Here is a 20,258-nt window from a genome sequence, read left to right as displayed (position 1 = left end):
AGCCTCCAGGTCCAAAGTATAATTCTCCGTAACTTCCGCCACCTTCAACGGGATCCCACTACCGAGCACATCTTTCCCTCCCCCCCCCCCCCTTTCTCCTTTCCACAGGGATCACTCCCTACGTGATTCCCTTATCCACTCGTACCCCCCCCCCCCAATCCCTTCCCACCAATCTCCCTCCTGGCACTTATCCTTGTAAGCGGAACAAGTGCTACACCTGCCCTTACACTTCCTCCCTCACCACCATTCAGGGCCCCAGACAGTCCTTCCAGGTGAGGCGACACTTCACCTGTGAGTCAGCTGGTGTGGTATACTGCATCCAGTGCTCCTGGTGTGGCCTTTTATATATTGTTGAGACTCAACGCAGACTGGGAGACCATTTTGCTGAACACCTACGCTCTGTCTGCCAGAGAAAGCAGGATCTCTCAGTGGCCACACATTTTAATTCCACTTCCCATTCCCATTCTGATATGTCTATCCATGGCCTCCTCTACTGTCAAAATGAATCCAAACTCAGGTTGGAGGAACAACACCTTATACACCGGCTGGGTAGCCTCCAACCTGATGACATAAACATTGACTTCTCTAACTTCTGTTAATGCCCCTCCTCTCCTTCTTACCCCATCCCTGATATATTTAGTTTTTTCCCCCTCCTTTTTTTCTCTCTCTTTCTGCCCATCATTCTTTGCCTGTTCTCCATCTCCCTCTGGTGCTCCCCATCCCCCTTTCTTTCTCCCTCGGCCTCCCGTCCCATGATCCTTTCCCTTCTCCAGCTCTGTATCCCTTTTGCCAATCATCTTTCCAGCTCTCAGCTTTACCCCACCCCTTCCGGTCTCCTATAATTTCGCATTTCCCCCTCCCCCTCCTACTTTCAAATCTCTTACTATCTTTCCTTTCAGTTAGTCCTGACGAAGGGTCTCGGCCCAAAACGTCGACAGAGCTTCTCCCTATAGATGCTGCCTGACCTGCAGTGTTCCACCAGCATTGTGTGTGTGTTGCTTGAATTTCCAGCATCTGCAGATTTCCTCATGTTTGATATTGTATGGATTGTGCTTTAGAGGAAAATGGATTATAAAGATAGTGTAATATGATAGAAAAAGGCATGTTTCTGAAAGATTTTAACAAGATGTATCTGTTGCAGATAGTCTGGGTGACGGCCACACTGCCCTATCTGGTGCTTTTTGTCCTTTTGATAAGAGGAGCCACTTTACCTGGAGCATGGCGAGGTGTGGCCTTCTACCTCAAACCAAACTGGAAGAAGCTGCTGGACACAAATGTGAGTGCAAATAACAATAAGATCTGATTTAATGAAATAATTATTTTAACATAACAGTATGCTGAACTGATACGCCCCCCACCATTGAGCACATCTACAAAGAGTGCTGCCGCAGGGGAGCAGCATCCATCATCAAGGATCCCCACCATCCTGTCCATGCTCCCTTCTCACTGCTGCCATCAAGGGAGAGGTACAGGAGCCTTAGGTCACACACCACCAGGTTCAGGAATAGTTATTATCCTTCAACCATCAGGTTCCTGAACCAGCTTGAGTAACTTCACTCATCTCAACACCGAACTGATTCCACAATCTACTTTCAATGACTCTATAACTCGGATTCTCAGTATTATACATCTATTTACACTTATTTTTATTATTTGCAATTTGTCTTCTTTTGCAAATTGGTTGTTTGTGGTCAATTTTTCATTGATTCTTTTGTATTTTTGTTCTACTGTGAATGTCTTCAAGAAAATGGATCATGATTAGATCTTGATTAACAAGAGCATCAAAGGGTATGGGGAGAAGACAGGGGATTGGGGATGACTGGAAGAATGGGATCAGCCCATGATTGAATGGTGGAGCAGACTTGATGGGCCAAATAGCCTACTTCTTCTCCTTTATCTTATGATTCTATGGTCTTAAAATGAATCTCCGGGTAGCATAAAAGCCAGGACCAACGGGCTCCGGGACAGCTTCTTCCACCAGGCCATCAGACTGATTAATTCATGCTGCTACAATTGTATTTCTATGTTATATTGACTGTCCTGTTGTACATACTATTAATTATAAATTGCACATTGCACATTTAGCCAGAGACATAACGTAAAGATTTTTACTCCTCATTTATATGAAGGATGTAAGTAATAAAGTCAATTCAATTCATTTCAATTCATGTGGTGACATATACATACTTCGATAATAAATTTACATGGCACTTTGAAACTTTGAACTAAACAGTCACTGAAAATGAGCTTAGATTTGGAAACACATATTCAGCAGAGATTAATTGGTTATGGTAGAGGCAACATCCTAACTTTGAGTTCAATCTTTGCATGTAATCAGCACAAATGATACTGTTGATCCAGCAGGGATTTCAGCAAGTTACCAGCACAAATTGAAGCTAACCTGTCTGGTTATATTCTGTACCCGTTAAAGGTATATTATGGGTTGAGTAGGATTGGAGGAAGCAAATCTGATTGGAAGTCAGTGAAGAATGACACAACAGGGAAGAGAGAAGGCTTGGCTGTTTGGATGTTGCACTCATGGTCTTGATGCAGAATGTTGGAAGCATGTCCTGCATCAACAGGCTCCTCGGGTAGCTTTAGAGGTGGACTCCAGGAATCCATCCTTCAGGAATGCCAGGTTGCCATAGTCAGGCTAAGTGTATGTAACCAGATTAAATCAATGGAAGGTGACTGACTTGTCTTTTCTGAGGTACTATTGAAGTATCCTTCCTGTTGTTTATAGTGTGATCCACCATGAAGTTGACAATCATCCTGGATGGGGTCCAAAACAGAAATGCTGGGATCGAAGCAGAAAGACATGTTGGCTGATGTCATGATATACCTGTTTTGTTTGGTGTTTTATCTTTTAATATGCTCACTTCAATCTAAAGTTTAACCAAATCTTTGATCAACTGCAACATTCCCTCTAATTTTTTTTTTAAAAGCTGTGTGCACCAACCATTTTTCTCAGCAGGAAATTTTTACAGGGCCTGAAAGCTGCGCGGCACTTTGTATTGAGTTTATATAAAAAGACATTGGCTTTGTGGGAGAAGCTGGAGAGTGGTAGTAGATGGTTGCGTCTCTGACTGGAGGCCTGTGATTAGTGGAGTGCCACAGGGATTGGTGTGGAGTCTGTTGTTGTTTGTCATCTATATCAATGATCAGGATGATAATGTGATTAACTGGATTAGCAAATTTGTGGATGATACCAAGATTGGGGGTGGAGCGTACATTGAGGAGGACTATCATGACTTACAGTGGGGTCTGGACAGCTGGAAAGATGGACTGAAAAATAGCAAATGGAATTTACTGCAGACAAATGCAAGGTGTTGAGGACTATCAGGGTAGATCTTACACAGTGAACAGTAGGGTACTGTGGAGCGCTGTGAAACAAAGGGATCGGAGAACACAGGGCCATAATTCAATGAAAGTGGCATCACAAGCAGATGGATCATAAAGAAAGCTTTTTCCCCTTTGACCTTCAAAAATCAAAGTACTAAGTACAGGAGATGGGATGAGATGTTGAAGTTGGATAAGATATTGGTGAAGCCTAATTTGGAGTATCGTGTGCAGTTTTGGTCACCTACCCACAGGAAAGATGTACATAAGTTTGAAAGAAAGCAGAGAAAGTTTACAAGAATGTTGCTGGGACTAAAGAACCTGAGTTATAAGGAAGAATTGAATAGGTTAGGACTGTATTCCTTGGAACGTAGAAGATTGAGAGGAGATTTTATAGAGGTATACAAAATTATGAGGGGTATAGATAGGGTAAATGCAAGCAGGCTTTTTCCACTGAGGTTGGGTAGAACAATAACTGGATGTCATGGGTTAAGGAGCATATGAGGGAGAACATCTTCACTCAGAGGGTCGTAAGAGTGTGGAATGAGCTGCCTGCATAAGTGGCACATGCAAGCTCAATCTCAATGTTTAATCGGAGTTTGGATAGATACACGGATAGCAGGGGTATGGAGGACTATGGTCCAGGTGCATGTGAATAGGACTAGGCAGTTTAAATGGTTTGGCATGGACTGCATGGGCCAAAGGGCCGGTTTCTGTGCTGTATTTTTCTATAACTCTAGGATTTATAATAAATTAAAAGATATTGCTTAATCTTAATGCCATATGAAAAAATAATGTCTCCTTTTTCCAGTTCTGTTTACTGAAGGTATGACCATTTCTGAAGTTGATATTAATTCACTAGAGATTCATTTAAATTGCTGAATGTTGCTAACAGCCCCAGTATTGCTGATAATATCTGAAAATTTCATCTTTTGTGAAATGTTGACTACCAAAATCTTTACAGCATCTTTCATTGCCACCCTTCTTCAGTATTGGTATTCACTTCTACCAAATATTTTTATTTTTAGACAAGCGTAAGTAAAGCCAAATCATAGGATTGTATTTGGAAGGTATCATTTTGTGATTTGAATAATTGTTGCAATAGTACTCTTTGCCTCACACACATTTAGTACGTTCCTCATCCTTGCAGACAGCTGGCTCTTGCATCCATTAGCCACAACCTTAGCTACAGACAAATACTCATCTCCAGGTGAACGGGGCCTCTAAAAGGAAAATGAGTTTATTATTCCAACGGAACAAGAGAGAAGCCCTTACAAATGTAAATCATAGATTTAAACACCCATCTGGTTTACGCACAGCCTTTATTTATGCATCTATTGCTTTGTGAGCATCATTTTTATAATAGGCTTGCTTTCTGTAATTAAAGACTGCGACCTGAGGGTTTCTATCCTTGGACAGTCTACAAATTATACAGGCGCTTAAAACATAAACTCAATGTCAGTAATTTAACATTTCCAGTTAATTGCATCTATTTTTTGCTTTATTTCAAGTTTTTTTGGAACCAAAAGCCTCCATTTTCTTGGATTTCTGCCACAAAAAAATTTTAATTTGTGAACATGACTTGAACTCTGTCTTAAACTTTACAATGGGACAATATGAAGATGTATCCATCAGGAAATAACAGCTGATTGATTGATCAAAATTGGAAGGCGTAGATATAGAGACGTAGACATAGAATATTACAGCACCCATTGACTATGATGTGCCGACCTTTTAACCTATATACTCTAATATTGGAGTAGCGGGATGGAGGTATGTCTCTAATAAAGGAGGTGTAAGGTGTTCCTTCCCTCTGCTAACCTGCAGGTCACTCTTGGACAAGGTGTAGCACCTGCTTAGCTCCCCGATCAGGGTCATGTGAAACCATGGGAGCTAGTGGTAGACATCACAAGTCCTGGTTACGTGACCACCATTGCCAGGCAGACAATCCCTGAAGAGTATTGATAATGGCTGGGGTTGCCCGTCTTGTAAAGACACTGCCCAGAAGAAGGCAATGGTAAACCACTTCTGTAGAAAAATTTGCCAAGAACAATCATGGTCATGGAAAGACCATGATCACCCAGGTCATACAACACAGCACATAACGATCAATTGGACTCTAAGCTGAATCTAACCTTTCTCTCCCACATAGTTCTCCATTTTCCTGTAATTCATGTGCCTGTCTAAGAATCCCTTACATATTTCTAATGTATTTTCCTCTGCTGTCACCCCTGGCAGGGCATTCCATGCACCGACCACTCTCCGTTTAAAAATAACTTGTCTCTGGCACCCCCTCTATTCTTTCTTCCGATCACTTTAAAATCATGCCACTTTCAGCTTCCTGACCGGAAAATCTCTTTGCAAAATTAGGCAATGTTCTTGTATTTGATCACTAGCCAGAACTGTTTGTGAGCTGAAAAGGAGCTGAATAAATTCTGTAGGACTGAACATCAGCTGTGAAGAGGTTTGGGCTCAGCTACGGGCCTTTCCATAATCTGCCGGTGCTCACTGTCCATGCTCACATCTGAAGAGTGCTGGCTGGGCTGGCCTTAGAGACCTGTCAACAATTATGAAACCATCATGCAGTGACAAACAGCAGCTTTGTAGCTGAGAGAGAGAAGTATAGAGAGATAGGAGGGAGATTTTATTTTAGATTATCTCTGATTAATTACATATAAACATAAGAGAGACTATTCTTTATTTTCTATTTCTGATGCAAAACTATCCAACATATCTATAATGTTGCCAGATCATTATATATCACTTAATAATTTGACTTTCTTGGCAGAATGAGGATGCCTTGTTTCCACCCCAGTTTTGTGGGTTCTCAGCAATGTTCTCTCTAATTTGTAATGGTCACTGCACAAAAATCTTGTGTTTTACAATTTTATACAACTACATGTGCACATTGAATAATCTCTTCAATAAAGACAGTGTAAATAAGCCAGTTCTAAAATCTGCAAATCATCGCAAACTCCATGTTGTCGACACCATCTGCATCAGAAACCAGAAAAGGAAATGTGCTTGTGTACAATCATGAAATATACTTAACAAGCCAATGAGGTAGAGGGTGACAACCTTTTGTGTGCTGTTTAAATTATTCTGTGCGTTAGTAGCAAAAGGAATGCTTGTACACACCTTAGAGGGAACATTAGTTCTGAGGTAACTGATGGGATGGGGAGTTCTGGTGGAGTGAGGTAGTGCATTGTTTTTGCAAGAATTATACACAGCCCTGAGGTTCTCAGTACCAACCTGAATGCTCCTTCCCCTCTATGATCAGTCATGGGACCAGAGATCCAGTTAAATCCACAAGAGACTCTCCTCCTAGAGATCAGAATTGGGTGACTGTATTGGAAGCTCATCGTTGGTCTTGCCTAATGAGTAATTAGGGCTTCACATCGATAATGTTGGGAGATTACAATGACTTTGGTTCATGTACCTTTCCAATAAATTTGGAGGTTTTTGTGGAGACAGTGTTGGTGGTATTTTTCCAATGCTGTGAAATATCTGCTGTTGGTATTCCATGTCTCAGAATCATATGGAATTAAACATATGAAATAAGCCTATTCCTCCCCGTGGAATGTGTGAGTTTTCTCTGGGTCCTCCGGTTTCTTCCCAAAGTCCAAAGATGCATTGGATGGGATAATTGGTCATTGTAATTTGTCCTGTGATTAAGCTAGAGTTCAATCGGGGGTCACTGAATGGCACGGCTCAAAGGTCCCGACATGCCTATTCCGTGCTGTCTCTCAATAAGTAAATGAATACAGGAAGGGAGAGAATCACTGAGCTGAATGATTATTAAATACCTTTTCCTCAATTGACTGAAGACTGTTCCGGACCACTAAAGCTGGTGTTTAGTTTGATCATCGATGTGATAACAACACAGGATTGGCCTTTCAGTCCCTCTACTCCCTGCCAGCTCCCAAAGGAGCAATCTTATTAATTCCACTCACCTTTCCTCGTTTCCTGATAGCTATGCAACTTCTCAGATGCTCATCAGATCCTTTTCCCCCATTCACTTATATTCACCAGTTTACCTGAAGATACCTTGCCTGTCTTTTTACTTGGAAAGAAGACACAGAGAAAGCAATGGTGAAAGCACAATTGGTGTTCAGTGTCAGATGTTTTATTGCTTTATCACAATCCAAAACTTACCAACTTGTGTAAAGAAAAACTAGTTTATAGAGTAGTCAGATTTACTTTAAAGGATTTACTTCAGTGCCTCTTCAAAGGATCTATATTACATTCTTTATTCATTTTAAAACATCATTTGCAGTCTTGCAGTCCTTTTTTTAAAAGATTCCTCTAAATCCTGTTAACAGCGATATCAGTTGACTTCTTTTCCAAATTCAAATGAATATGGTCCTCCTGTCCACTGAAGGTAGTACATACGGCTCATGGATTCCAGTTCATTGGGACCCATCAGCACCAGTACATTTAGGGCTGCCCCAGGGAGTTGAAGGTTCATGTAAATAGTTCAAAGAGTAAAAAAAACAAACTAATTTTAACTGAGTAACAAATTATGTATTTAAATGAAGTACAGAAAAATTAGAACACTATAATTACTATTACAGTACTATAAAACTGTGGATTAGTTCCTAAAAGTTATCAATAGTAGAATTCATCCAATGTACACTGCTGTGTTTTTAATTGATTGTAAATGAACAAAATCATTGCAGACACCTAGTGCAGATAATGGACTGCCTTCATACAATGATTGCATCCTCCAAATCTTTGTTTTCATTGTAACATTCTAGATGATTGTCAATACCCTCAAATTCTTCGCAGTTCCTTATGTTGAAGTAGTGAAATTGTTTCATTTTTACTTCTGGCAGTTTCTGGCATCTCCAAGCTTTGAATGCTTGAAACCACAGTAAGCAAAACAGTTCTGAGTTGTCTTAATACTTATTTCTTGCCAATTAGCAGTGACAAAAATCACTCCATTTTGAATATAAACACATGCAACTGATGCTATTAAAAAACTGTTTGCTCTAAGCAGTGTCGTGTTTAAAAGCCGCACAAGTGCATGTGTCTGATGCTAATCGTTTAGCAACAGTCTCCTGTTGGTATAGTGTCCTAACTAAACAAAGTGAATCCCAGCTATTTTCTTGATTAGTTTTTTATCTTTAAAAGTTGTCCCAAATAAGTGGCTGCCCTAATTAACTAATGGCCAAATAAAAAGGAATCCACAGTATTGGCCACCTGATTCCTGTTTTAGCATTCACTTTGAGAGGGCCAGAATATAAAAACAGGGATATTGTGCCTCAACTTTAAATGGCATTGGTCAGACCACATCTGAAGTATTATGAGCAGTTTTGGATCCCATATCTGAGAAAGAATATGCCGGTATTAGGGAGGGTCCAGAAGAGGTTTATGAGAATGTTACCGGGAATGAAAGGGTTAGTGTATGAGATGGCGTGCTTGGTGGCTCTGGGCCTGTACTGGCTGGAGTTTAGAAGAATGAGGGAGGAAATGTCATTGAAACCTACCGAATACTGAAAGGCCTAATTAGAGCGAATGTGAAGAAGATGTAGATGTGGATGTCAAATTATTGGGTATATTTAAAACAGACAATAGACAATAGACAATAGGTGCAGAAGTAGACCACTCGGCCCCTCGAGTCTGCACCGAGTTTGATGGGTTCTTAATAAGGATGTCAAAGGTTAGGGAGTGATGGTGAAAGATTGGGATTGAGAGGGAAAATAAATCAGCCATGATTGAATGGTGGAGCAAACTTGATCAGCCAAATAGGCTGTGATCCTGTGTGATATGGTCTGTTTCGAGGAGGTTAAAGTTCATGAGGAAAGAGGCATGGAATACACAGACTGTAGCACACGCAGGCCTTAGGCCTGAGCTGAAAAGGAAGGACACTGAAGAGTTGGTGCAACTGTTTCTTCCTTTGTAAGAGTTCTGGTTCAAGCAAAATTAGGTCAATGATACAAGCTTCTTTTTCACTTCTAGACTTCACCCTTATTTAAGCTGGGAGTCCCTTTCATGGTTGCCCGACACCTTAAATCTACATGGACCATGCAAAATGAAATGACAAAGCTTCCTGAACAAAAGTATGCTGCTTTTCTGATTGAAAAAAGTAAACAGAGATTTCAATACACCCAATGCACAAACCAGCAATGCTTAAATGTCTACAAGTCAGTCAGTTTCATCCAGAACCAAGTTGACTTTAGGCTGAATATGAGTCAAGCTATTCTCTGACCTGTGGAGATAAAATCTGATTCTTTTTCCTTTTTAGGTCTGGGTGGATGCAGCTACACAGATTTTCTTCTCGATGGGCCCTGGATTTGGTGTGATCATGGCTTTAGCAAGTTACAACCAGTTCAACAATAACTGTTACCGGTAGGTCTATGTAATATGTGTTTTGTGCCCCTTATTTAAGAAAGGATGTGCTGACATTGGAGAGGGTTCAGAGGAGGTTTGTGAGAATGATTCCAGAAATGAAAGGGTTAGCATATGAACAGCAATTGAAGGCTCTGGCTCTGTACTCACTGGAATTTAAAAGGGTGGGGTTGGGGAGGGAATGATATCTATCAAATGTTGAAAGGGCTAGATAGAATGCATGTGAAGAGGGTGTTTCCTTTGTTGGGGGTGTCTAGGACCACAGGCACAGCTTCAGAATAGAGGGAAGTCCATTTAGAACAGAGATGAGGAGGAATTTCTTTAGCCAGAGAGTGGTAAATCTGTAGAATTCGTTGCCACAGGTGGCTGTGAAGTCCAGGTCACTGGGTGCATTAAAGGTGGAGAATGATTCATTCTTGATTAGTCAGGGTGTGAAAAGTTATGGGGAGAAGGCAGAAGAATGAGATTAAGAGGGAAATTGATCAGCCATGATGAAATGCTGGAGCAGACTCGATGGGATGAATGGCCTATTTCTGCTCCAATGTCTTATGGTCCATATAATAATGTTCAAACAAATTCAAAATAATATTGCACACTTTCCTAACCTCTTGCCAATATTGTTCAAAAAAGATTATGATGGTTCAAGATATAATGCATTAATTGTACTCAATTAGCTGATCTCATAGTCCACAAATAAAAGAAGTGTTCATGTCTAATGCCAGAAACATGTCTGGGGTTAGGAGGAAAAAGTCGTGGTCCCTGTAGCTACCAATGAAATAGGCAGGATGAATGACAAGCTTTGACCAGCGGCCAATCCAGACATCGGAGATTTTGAGAGGAGGAGACTTAAAGCAGGTCCGCTGCCCAAGGATAAAAGGCAGCAGCGAAATGGTACAGAGTAAAAGAGCTTTGACTATTGACTAGTTAGTGTTTGGGATTGATTAGTAAGAGCAAATTAAAGAAAGGCAGGGACGAGCGCAGCGGCCATTGTTGCAGCAGCCATCATCTGAGTGGACAGAGTCAGAGTGGTGATCTTGAAGCTTTACTTCCTCAGGGATTCACTCAAGAGAAAGCAAAGGAAAGAAAATCTCAAGTTTTTAACTTCCCTTATTTATATCTGCTCAGCTAAGACAGTAGAGATGCCAGGCAGGATAGCAGAATGCTCCTCTTGCAGGATGAGGGAAGGCAGAGAGACCTTCAGAGTCCCTGACAGCTACAACTGTGAGAAGTGCATCCAACTACAGCTTCTAACAAACCACATTAAGGAGTGGAACTGGTACTGAATGAACTCCAGATCATTCGGGAGGCTGAGGGGTGATAGGTAGGACATATAGAGAGGTAATTACCCTCAGGACACAGGAAGGGGAAAGGGATTAAGGAGCCAGTGTTGAGTACTTTGGATACTGTCAGGAGGGGAATGGCAGAAACCTACCAGAGGAAAGTCACGGTGGTCAGGCCTCTGGCTTTGAGTCTACTTCTATGACTCAGAAGGGAAGGGGCAAGAGGAGGCATGCTCTGGTGATAGGGGAATGGACAGGAGGTTCTGTGGGTGAGAACGAGACTCCCAGATGGTATGTTGCCTCCAGGGTGCCAGGGCTAAGACATCTCAGATCGTCCTCAGCATTCCTGAGTGGGAGGGTGAACAGCCAGAAGTCATGGTCCATGTAGGTACCAGTGGCATGGGGAGGATGAATGACGAGGTTCTGCATAGTTCAGGGAATTAAGTGCTAAGTTAAAGGGCAGGACTTCTAGGGTTGTGATCTCAGGATTGCTACCCATGCCACGTGCTAGTGAGGTGAGAACTAGGAAGATTATACAGTTTAGTACATGGTGAAGGAGTTGGTGTAGGAAGGGGGGGGCATAAGATTTTTGGATCATAGAGCTATCTTCTAGGGAAGTTGGGACCTGTACAGAAGAGACAGCTTGCATCCAAATTGGAGGAGGCCTAATATCCTAGTGGGAAGGTTTGTTAATGCTGCACGGTGGTGGTTAAACTGGAGTTGCAGGGGGAGGGGAACTAGAGTGTCAGAACAGTTAGTGGAGAGTTTGTAGAGACAGATGTCGGTAAGACCTCAGACAAAGTCAGTCAAAAAGTTAAGCACGGTGCGACTGGTGTCCTGAGCTGCGTAAATTTCAATGCAAGAAATATCAGAGGAATGGCAGATAATAGTGCTGAAGATGAGGTAACTGGTTTACAAACAGAGGCAATGTGTAGTGAGGAGAGGCTGGTCATAGGGCAAAATTGCAGCCAACAGCATGAATTGCAATGTAAAAGGCAGACAAAATCAAAAAGGGTGAATGTGGGACTGAAGGTATTATATTTGAATGTGCACAGTATACAGAATAAGGTGGATGAACTTGTAGCACAGTTACAGACTGGCAGGTGTGATGTCAGCATCACTGAGTCATGGCTGAAAGCTGTAAGATTGTAGCTGGGAGCTGAAGGTTCAAGGATACACATTGTATCGAAAGGACAGACAGGAAGGCAGAAGGGGTGGGTTGCTCTGTTGGTAAAAAATGAAATCAAATCATTAAAAAGAGGTGACACAGGGTTGGAAGGTGTTGAATCATTGTGAATAGAGCTAAGGAACTGTAAGGGTAAAAAGACCCTCAAGGGAGTTGTATACAGACCCCCAAACAGTAGTAAGGATGGGGTCTATAAATTACAACAGGAGATAGAAAATGCATGCCAATAAGGCAATGTTACGATAGTCATGGGGGACGAGCATGCAGGTAGATTAGGAAAATCAGGTTGGTGGGGGAATTTCTAGAGTGCCTACTAGGTTATTTTTAGAGCAGCTCATGGCTGAGCCCACTGGAGGATCAACTATTCTGGACTGGGTGTTGTGCGATGAGCCAGAATTGATTAGAGAGCTTAAGGTAAAAGAACACTAAGGAGAGAGTGATCATAATATGATCGAATTCACCATGAAATTTGAGAAGGAGAAGCTAAAGTCAGATGCATCAGTATTACAGTGGAGTAAAGGGAATTACAGAGGCATAAGTGAGGAGTTAACCAGAATTGATTGGAAAAGAACACCGGCAGGGATGACAGCAGAGCAGCAAAAGCTGGAATTTCTGGAAGCAATTTGGGAAGTACAGGATATGTACATCCCAAAGAGGAAGAAATATTCTGAAGAAAAGACGAAAAACCATGGCTAACAAGAGAAGTCAAATCCAACATAAAAGCCGAATAGACGGCATATAATAGAGCAAAAATTAGTGGGAAGTTAGAGGATTGGGAAACTTAAAAAGCAACAGAAGGCAATTAAATAGCCATTAAGAAGATAAAGATGGAATATGAAAGTAATCTAGCCATCTATCTATTAAAGAAGCTATAGTAAAGTAAGCTGCTATTAAAGAAGATATCAAAAGTTTCTTCAGATACATAAAGTGTAAAAGAGAGGTGAGAGTGGATATTAGACTGCAGGAAATGATGCTGGAGAGGTAGTAATGGGGGGCAACAAAATAGCAGACGAACTGAATAAGTATTTTGTACCAGTCTTCACGGTGGAAGACACTAGCAGTATGATGGAAGTTCTGGCTGTCATGGATCATGAAGTGTCTGAAATTATCATAATTGGAGAGAAAGTTCTTGGGAAACTGAAAGGTCTGAAGATAGATAAGTTGCCTGTACCAGATGATGTACACCCCAGAGTTCTGAAAGAGGGACCAAAGAGATCATAGAGGGATTAGTAATGATCCCTCAATAATCACTAGATTCTAGAATGGTTCCAGAAGACTGGAAAATTGCAAATGTCACTCCAAGAAGGGAGAGAGGCAAAAGAAAGGAAATTATAGGCCAGTTAGTCTGACCTCAGTGGTTGGGAAGATGCTGGAGTCAATTATTAAGATGAGGTCTCAGGATTCTTGGAGGCACATGATAACATAGACTGTGTCAGCATAGTTTTCTCAAGAGAAAATCTTGGTGGACATTCTGTTGGGATTCTTTGCAGAATTAACAATCAGGATAGACAAAAGAGAATCAGGTTACGTTGTGTACTTAGATTTTCAGAAGGCCTTTGACAAGGTGCCACACATGAGGCGGCTGTACAAGCTATGAGCCCATAGTATTACAGGAAAGATTCTAGCATAGATAAAGAAGTGGCTGAATGGCAGGAGGCAAAGAATAGGAATGAAGGGAGTCTTTTCTGGTTAGCTGCCAGTGACCAATGATGTTCCACAGGGACTGATTCTTTTTACGTTATATGTCAATGATTTGGATGATGGAATTGATGGCTTTCTTGCAAAGTTTATAGGTGATATGAAGACAGGTAGAGGGGAAGGTAGCTTTGAGGAAGTAGAGAGGCTACAGAAGGATTTAGACAGATTAGGGGAATGGACAAATAAATGGTAGATGGAATACAGTATTGAGAAGTGTGTGGCCATGCACTTTGGTAGAAATGAAAGGGTTGGCTATTTTCTAAGTAAAGAGAAAATACAAAAAAAAAACAGGTGCAAACGGACTTGGGAGTCCTTGTGCAGGATTCCCTAAAGGTTAATTTGCAGGTTAAGTTTGTGGTGAGGAAGGCAAATGTAATGTTAGCATTCATTTCAAGAGGACTAGAATATAAAAACCAGAACATAATATTGAGAGTTTATAAAGCACTGGTGAAAACTCACTTGGAGTGTTATGAGTGGTTTTGGGCCCCATGACTTAGAAAGGATGTTCTGAAACTGGAAAGGGTTCAAAGAAGATTCATGAAAATGATTCCAGGATAGAATGGCTTGTCATATGAGAGCATTTGATGTTCTCACTAGAATTCAGAAGAATGAGGGATGACTACATTGAAACCTATTGAATGGTGAAAGTCCTTGATAGAGTGGACGTGGAAAGGATGTTTCCTATGGTGGGTAAGACTAAGACCAGAGGACACAGCCTCAGAAGAGAGGGGTGTCCTTTTTAGAATGGAGATGAGGAGGCATTTCTTTCACCAGAGAGTGGTGAATCTGTGGAAATCTTTGCCACAGACAGCTGTGGAGGCCAGGTCTTAATGTACATTTAAGGCAGAGGTTGATAGATTCTTGATTGCTCTAGGCAGGAAGGGATATGGGGAGAAGGCAAGAGTGAAGTTGAGAGGAAAATTGGAATCAGCCATGATGAATTGCAGATCAGACTTAATGGCCAAATGTCCTATATCTAATGGTCTTGTGAACTGATAGAGTCCTCAACCACCCTCATTACTGCAACCCACCTGAACTAGGTGGGTTTGGATATCCTGGACCGTGGAAGCTGGCGGCAGAGTTTGACAATTTGCAAGTCCATCCTCTGAACATGGCATGAAATGTAAGGGAATTGATGATTTGAGTAGGAATGCTCTGCAGGTTCATCTCTTGTTCCTCTACCTCAGGGGTTCCCAACCTCTTTTTTATGTCAAGGACCCCTACCATTAACTGAAAGGTCCGTGGACCCAGGTCGGGAACCCCTGTTCTAACAATGCTACACATCAGAATTTCAAGAAAGCAGAAACCGAGGACACTAGGGCTGGGAGCTGGGGTATGGATCCTCTTGAGTTCAGAGTGGTTGGGTGGCACTTTGTCCTCCTTAGTCATTGAATATTCTTCAGTGTTTGACTAAAATTCATGTTCAACTGCATATTTGTCAGCATGAGTTGTTGGGCCCCCACAAGTCTTGATATGTTTGTAGGTTTCAAGTCATCAAGTTTATTGTCATTTAACTGTATACATTTATTCTGTCAAATTAGACAAGTTTCTCCAAACCAGGTGTAAAGCACCGTAGTACACATAATGCATAATAACTTATGAAAGTAAGGATGAAATCTACAGATGGATTGTACATAGATAAACAAGCTAAAGTGCATAAATAAATAATGTAAGGTAAAGAACAGATTAACCAGAGACACTTTGAGTGCGATGCGGCAGGAAAGAAATAGTTTCCTGTCCGGACTGTTCTTGTTTTTATGCAATTTTTAGGAGTTTCCTGCCTGATGGTAGAAAGTCAGAGGATGCTGGGTGGGATCCTTGATAATACTAAGGGCCCTGTGTACGCAGCGCTCCTGATGGATGGTAGGGAGACCGCTGTGATCCTCTCGGCCGTTCTCACAGTCCTTTGTAGGGACTGTCACCCTGTGTATTGTTGTGATAGCAGAGGCTACTTCTTCCGTCAGTCAGAATTTTAATAGAATCATTTCCTTATGGGAGGAAATATTCCAATACTTTATGCTGAGCCATAGTGATCTTTCTGGTTGGCTGTGCATATCAGATGTACATTGCAAACAAAAGATTGAAGCTACCCGTATTCTTCCCACTTTCTTTGACTGGCACATCAACTTGATCTTTGCCTCATAAAATGGTTCCCCCCCCCCCCAACCCTAAGGATCAAAAACTTCATGTCATTAATATGTCAATTTGCTTTTTCCTTACAGGGATGCAATTGTCACCTGTTCAGTGAACTGTCTGACTAGCTTTCTATCAGGATTTGTAATTTTCACAGTGTTGGGATATATGGCAGAGATGCGCAATGTTGAAGTGGAGGATGTGGCAAAAGACAAAGGTATATGAGCTTGATTTATTTCTTAACAAAGATCATCTCTACCAATAGTTGAAATCATGAAAAAAATGTTGCAAAGTAGCACTTCCCTTAAGGGTTCCAAACCTTTTTTTAAATGCCATGGACCCCCACCATAAGCCAAGGGATCCATGGACCCCAGGTTAGGAACCCCTTAAACTATCATAGAATAATCTTTCTCAGGGGTGTATATGGTGACATGTATGTACTTTGATAAGTTTACCTTGAACTTTGAACCAACAAGGAATTTGGAGCAGAGATGGAAACTGTATTCATGCCAATGGTAGATTCTTGTTCTGGACAATTTTATGTTCTTTCTCAACTCTGACGATGTGCTTTATTCATTTAACTGAACCTGTGAGTTAAACCACTCCAGGATCTAGTTACTGGAGTATCCAATGAGTTTCCAATTTACACTGTAACCCACTCTAGATAAACAACCCATAGTTAAAAATTCTTCATCATCATTATATGCCATGTTGTGTGATGTGGCTGAACATGGTCAATGACCATCATTGTTAGAACATAGAAAAATACAGCAGAATACAGGCCCTTCAGCCCACAATGTTGTGCTGACCCTTAAACCCTGCCTCCCATATAACCCCCCCCCCACCTTAAATTCCTCCATATACCTGTTTCTTAAATTTCATTCGTGTACCTGCCTCCACCACTGACTCAGGCAGTGCATTCCACACACCAACCACTCTGAGTAAAAAACTTTCCTCTAATATCCCCCTTGAACTTCCCTCCCCTTACCTTAAAGCCATGTCCTCTTGTAATGAGCAGTGGTGCCCTGGGGAAGAGGCACTGGCTGTCCACTCTATCTATTCCTCTTAATATCTGGAATACCTCTATCATGTCTCCTCTCATCCTCCTTTTCTCCAGAGAGTAAAGCCCTAGCTCCCTTAATCTCTGATCATAGTGCATACTCTCTAAACCAGGCAGCATCCTGGTAAATCTCCTCTGTACCCTTTCCAATGCTTCCACATCCTTCCTATACTGAGGCGACCAGAACTGGACACAGTACTCCAAGTGTGGCCTAACCAGAGTTTTATAGAGCTGCATCGTTACCCCGCGACTCTTAAACTCTATCCCTCTACTTATGAAAGCTAACACTCCATAAGCTTTCTTAGTTACCCTATCTACCTGTAAGGCAACTTTCAGAGATCTGTAGACATGTACCCCCAGATCCTTCTGCTCCTCCACACTGCCAAGTATCCTGTCATTTACTTTGTACTCTGCCTTGGAGTTTGTCTTTCCAAAGTGTACCACCTCACTCTTCTCCGGGTTGAACTCCATCTGCCACAACACCACCAACTCCCAGTGTGGCCTTTTATATATTAGTGAGACCCAACGCAGACTGGGAAACCATTTCGTTGAACACCTACGCTCGGCCCGCCAGAGAAAGCAGGATCTCCCAGTGGCCACACATTTTAATTCTACATCCCATTCCTATTCTGATATGTCTATCTATGGCCTCCTCTACTGTCAAGATGAATCCACACATAGGTTGGAGGAACAACACTTTATATACCGGCTGGATAGCCTCCAACCTGATGGCATGAACATTGACTTCTATAACTTCCGTTAATGCCCCTCCTCCCCTTCTTACCCCATCCCTCACATATTTAGTTGTTTTTTTTCTCTCTCTGCTCAGCACCCTGCCTGTTCTCCATCTCTCTCTGGTGCTCCCCCCTCCCCCTTTCTTTCTCCCGAGGCCTCCTGTCCCATGATCCATTCCCTTCTCCAGCTCTGAATCACTTTCACCAATCGCCTTTCCAGCTCATAGCTTCATCCCACCCCCTCCGGTCTTCTCCTATCATTTCGCATTTCCCCCTCCCCCCACTACTTTCAAATCTCTTAATATCTCTCCTTTCAGTTAGTCCTGATGAAGGGTCTCGGCCCGAAATGTCGACAGTGCTTCTCCTATAGGTGCTACCTGGCTTGCTGTGTTCCACCAGTATTTTGTTTTTGTTGTTTGAATTTCCAGCATCTGTAGATTTCCTCGTGTTTGACCACCAACCTTTGTGTCATCTGCAAACTTGTCAACCCACCCTTCTACCCCCACATCCAGGTCATTAATAAAAATCACGAAAAGTAGAGGTTCCAGAACCGATCCTTGTGGGACACCACAAGTCACAACCCTCCAATCTGAATGTACTCCCTCCACCACGACCCTCTGCTTTCTGCAGGCAAGCCAATTTTGAATCCACCTGGCCAAACTTCCCTGGATCCCATGCCTTCTAACTTTCTGAATAAACCTACTGTGTGGTACCTTGTCAAATGCCTTACTAAAATCCACGTAGATCACATCCACTGCAAGACACTCATCTATATGCCTGGTCACCTCCTCAAAGAACTCTATCAGGCTTGTTAGGCACGATCTGCCCTTCACAAAGCCATGCTGACTGTCCCTGATCAGACCATGATTCTCTAAATGTCCATAGATCCTATCTCTAAGAATCTTTTCCAACAGCTTTCCCACCACAGACGTAAGGCTCACTGGTCTATAATTACCTGGACTATCCCTACTACCTTTTTTGAACAAGGGGACAACATTTGCCTCCCTCCAATCCTCCAGTACCATTCCCATGGACAACGAGGACATAAAGATCCTAGCCAGAGACTCAGCAATCTCTTCCCTCGCCTCGTGGAGCAGTCCGGGGAATATTCCGTCAGGCCCCAGGGACTTATCCGTCCTAATGTATTTTAACAACTCCAACACCACCTCTCTCTTAATATCAACATGCTCCAGAAATTCAACCTCACTCATATTGTCCTCACCATCATCAAGTTCCCTCTCAGTGGTGAATACTGAAGAGAAGTATTCATTAAGGACCTCGCTCACTTCCACAGCCCCCAGGCACATCTTCCCACCTTTATCTCTAATCGGTCCTCCCTTCACTCCTGTCAACCTTTTGTTCTTCACATAATTGAAGAATGCCTTGGGATTTTCCTTTACCCTACTCGCCAAGGCCTTCTCATGCCCCTTTCTTGCTCTTCTCAGCCCCTTCTTAAGCTCCTTTCTTGCTACCCTATATTCCTCACTAGACCCATCTGATCCTTGCTTCCTAAATCTCATGTATGCTGCCTTCTTCCACCTGACTAGATTTTCCACTTCGCTTGTCACCCATGGTTCCTTCACCCTACCATTTTTTATCTTCCTCACTGGGACAAATTTATCCCTAACATCCTGCAAGAGATCCTTAAACATTGACCACATGTCCATTGTACATTTCGCTGCAAAAACATCATCCCAATTCACACCCGTGAGTTCTAGTATTATGGCCTCAAAATTTGCCCTTCCCCAATTAAAAATTTTCCTGTTCTCTCTGATTCTTTCCTTCTCCATGATAATGTTAAAGGCCAGGGAGCAGTGTTCACTGTCCCCCAGATGCTCACCCACTGACAGATCTGTGACTTGACCCATTTCACTACGTAGTACAAGATCTAGTATGACATTGTTCTTGGCAAAGTTTTCTACAGACGTGGTTTGCCATTGCCTTCTTCTGGATGGTGTCTTTATAAGACGGGTGACCCCAGCCATTATTAATACTCTTCAGAGACTGTCTGCCTGGTGTCAGTGGTCACATAACCAGGGCTTGTTAAATGCACCAGCTGCTCATATGACCATCCACCATCTGCTCCCATGGCTTCACGTAACCATGATCAGGGGCCAAGCAGGTGCTACACCACCCAAGGGTGACCTGCAGGCTAATGGAGTAAAGGAGTGCCTTACACCTCCTTTGGTAGAGACGTATCTCCACCCCACCACACAAGTTAAAAATTTGCTCTTTAAATATTGAGACTAACTCAGTTCTGTTAAGCAACCTCAGAAGTCTCTCCCATACATTCATTCTGTCAATATCTAGTTACAAAATATCCAAAGTAGCCAACTCACAGAGGCAATATTCTCCACTCAACCTCTTTCAGAGGCTCTCAGCTCCAGATTTATACTTCTCAACCTTAGTTTCCTATTCTGGCCCAATCCTGCCCTTCCTACTGACACTACTCTTCCAGATCCAAACTTGCATGCTTT

At 42.2% G+C, this 20,258-nt stretch overlaps 1 protein-coding gene across 1 annotated transcript in view; it reads left to right on the top strand.

The window, feature by feature from the left end:
- Positions 1 to 20,258, top strand: part of LOC132403998 (sodium-dependent serotonin transporter-like) — a 99,291-nt gene that overhangs the window by 12,882 nt on the left and 66,151 nt on the right. Inside the window, exons 5-7 of the mRNA XM_059987921.1 lie at positions 1,142 to 1,276; positions 9,587 to 9,690; positions 16,077 to 16,204. Coding sequence (XP_059843904.1) covers positions 1,142 to 1,276; positions 9,587 to 9,690; positions 16,077 to 16,204 — 367 coding nt within the window. The remainder of the gene's footprint in view (positions 1 to 1,141; positions 1,277 to 9,586; positions 9,691 to 16,076; positions 16,205 to 20,258) is intronic.

Source organism: Hypanus sabinus, chromosome 13 (genome assembly GCF_030144855.1).
Source record: "Hypanus sabinus isolate sHypSab1 chromosome 13, sHypSab1.hap1, whole genome shotgun sequence".
Lineage (NCBI taxonomy): Eukaryota > Metazoa > Chordata > Chondrichthyes > Myliobatiformes > Dasyatidae > Hypanus > Hypanus sabinus.
Note: the sequence above shows the minus strand (reverse complement) of the source record. Positions and strands in the feature narration are given on the sequence as shown.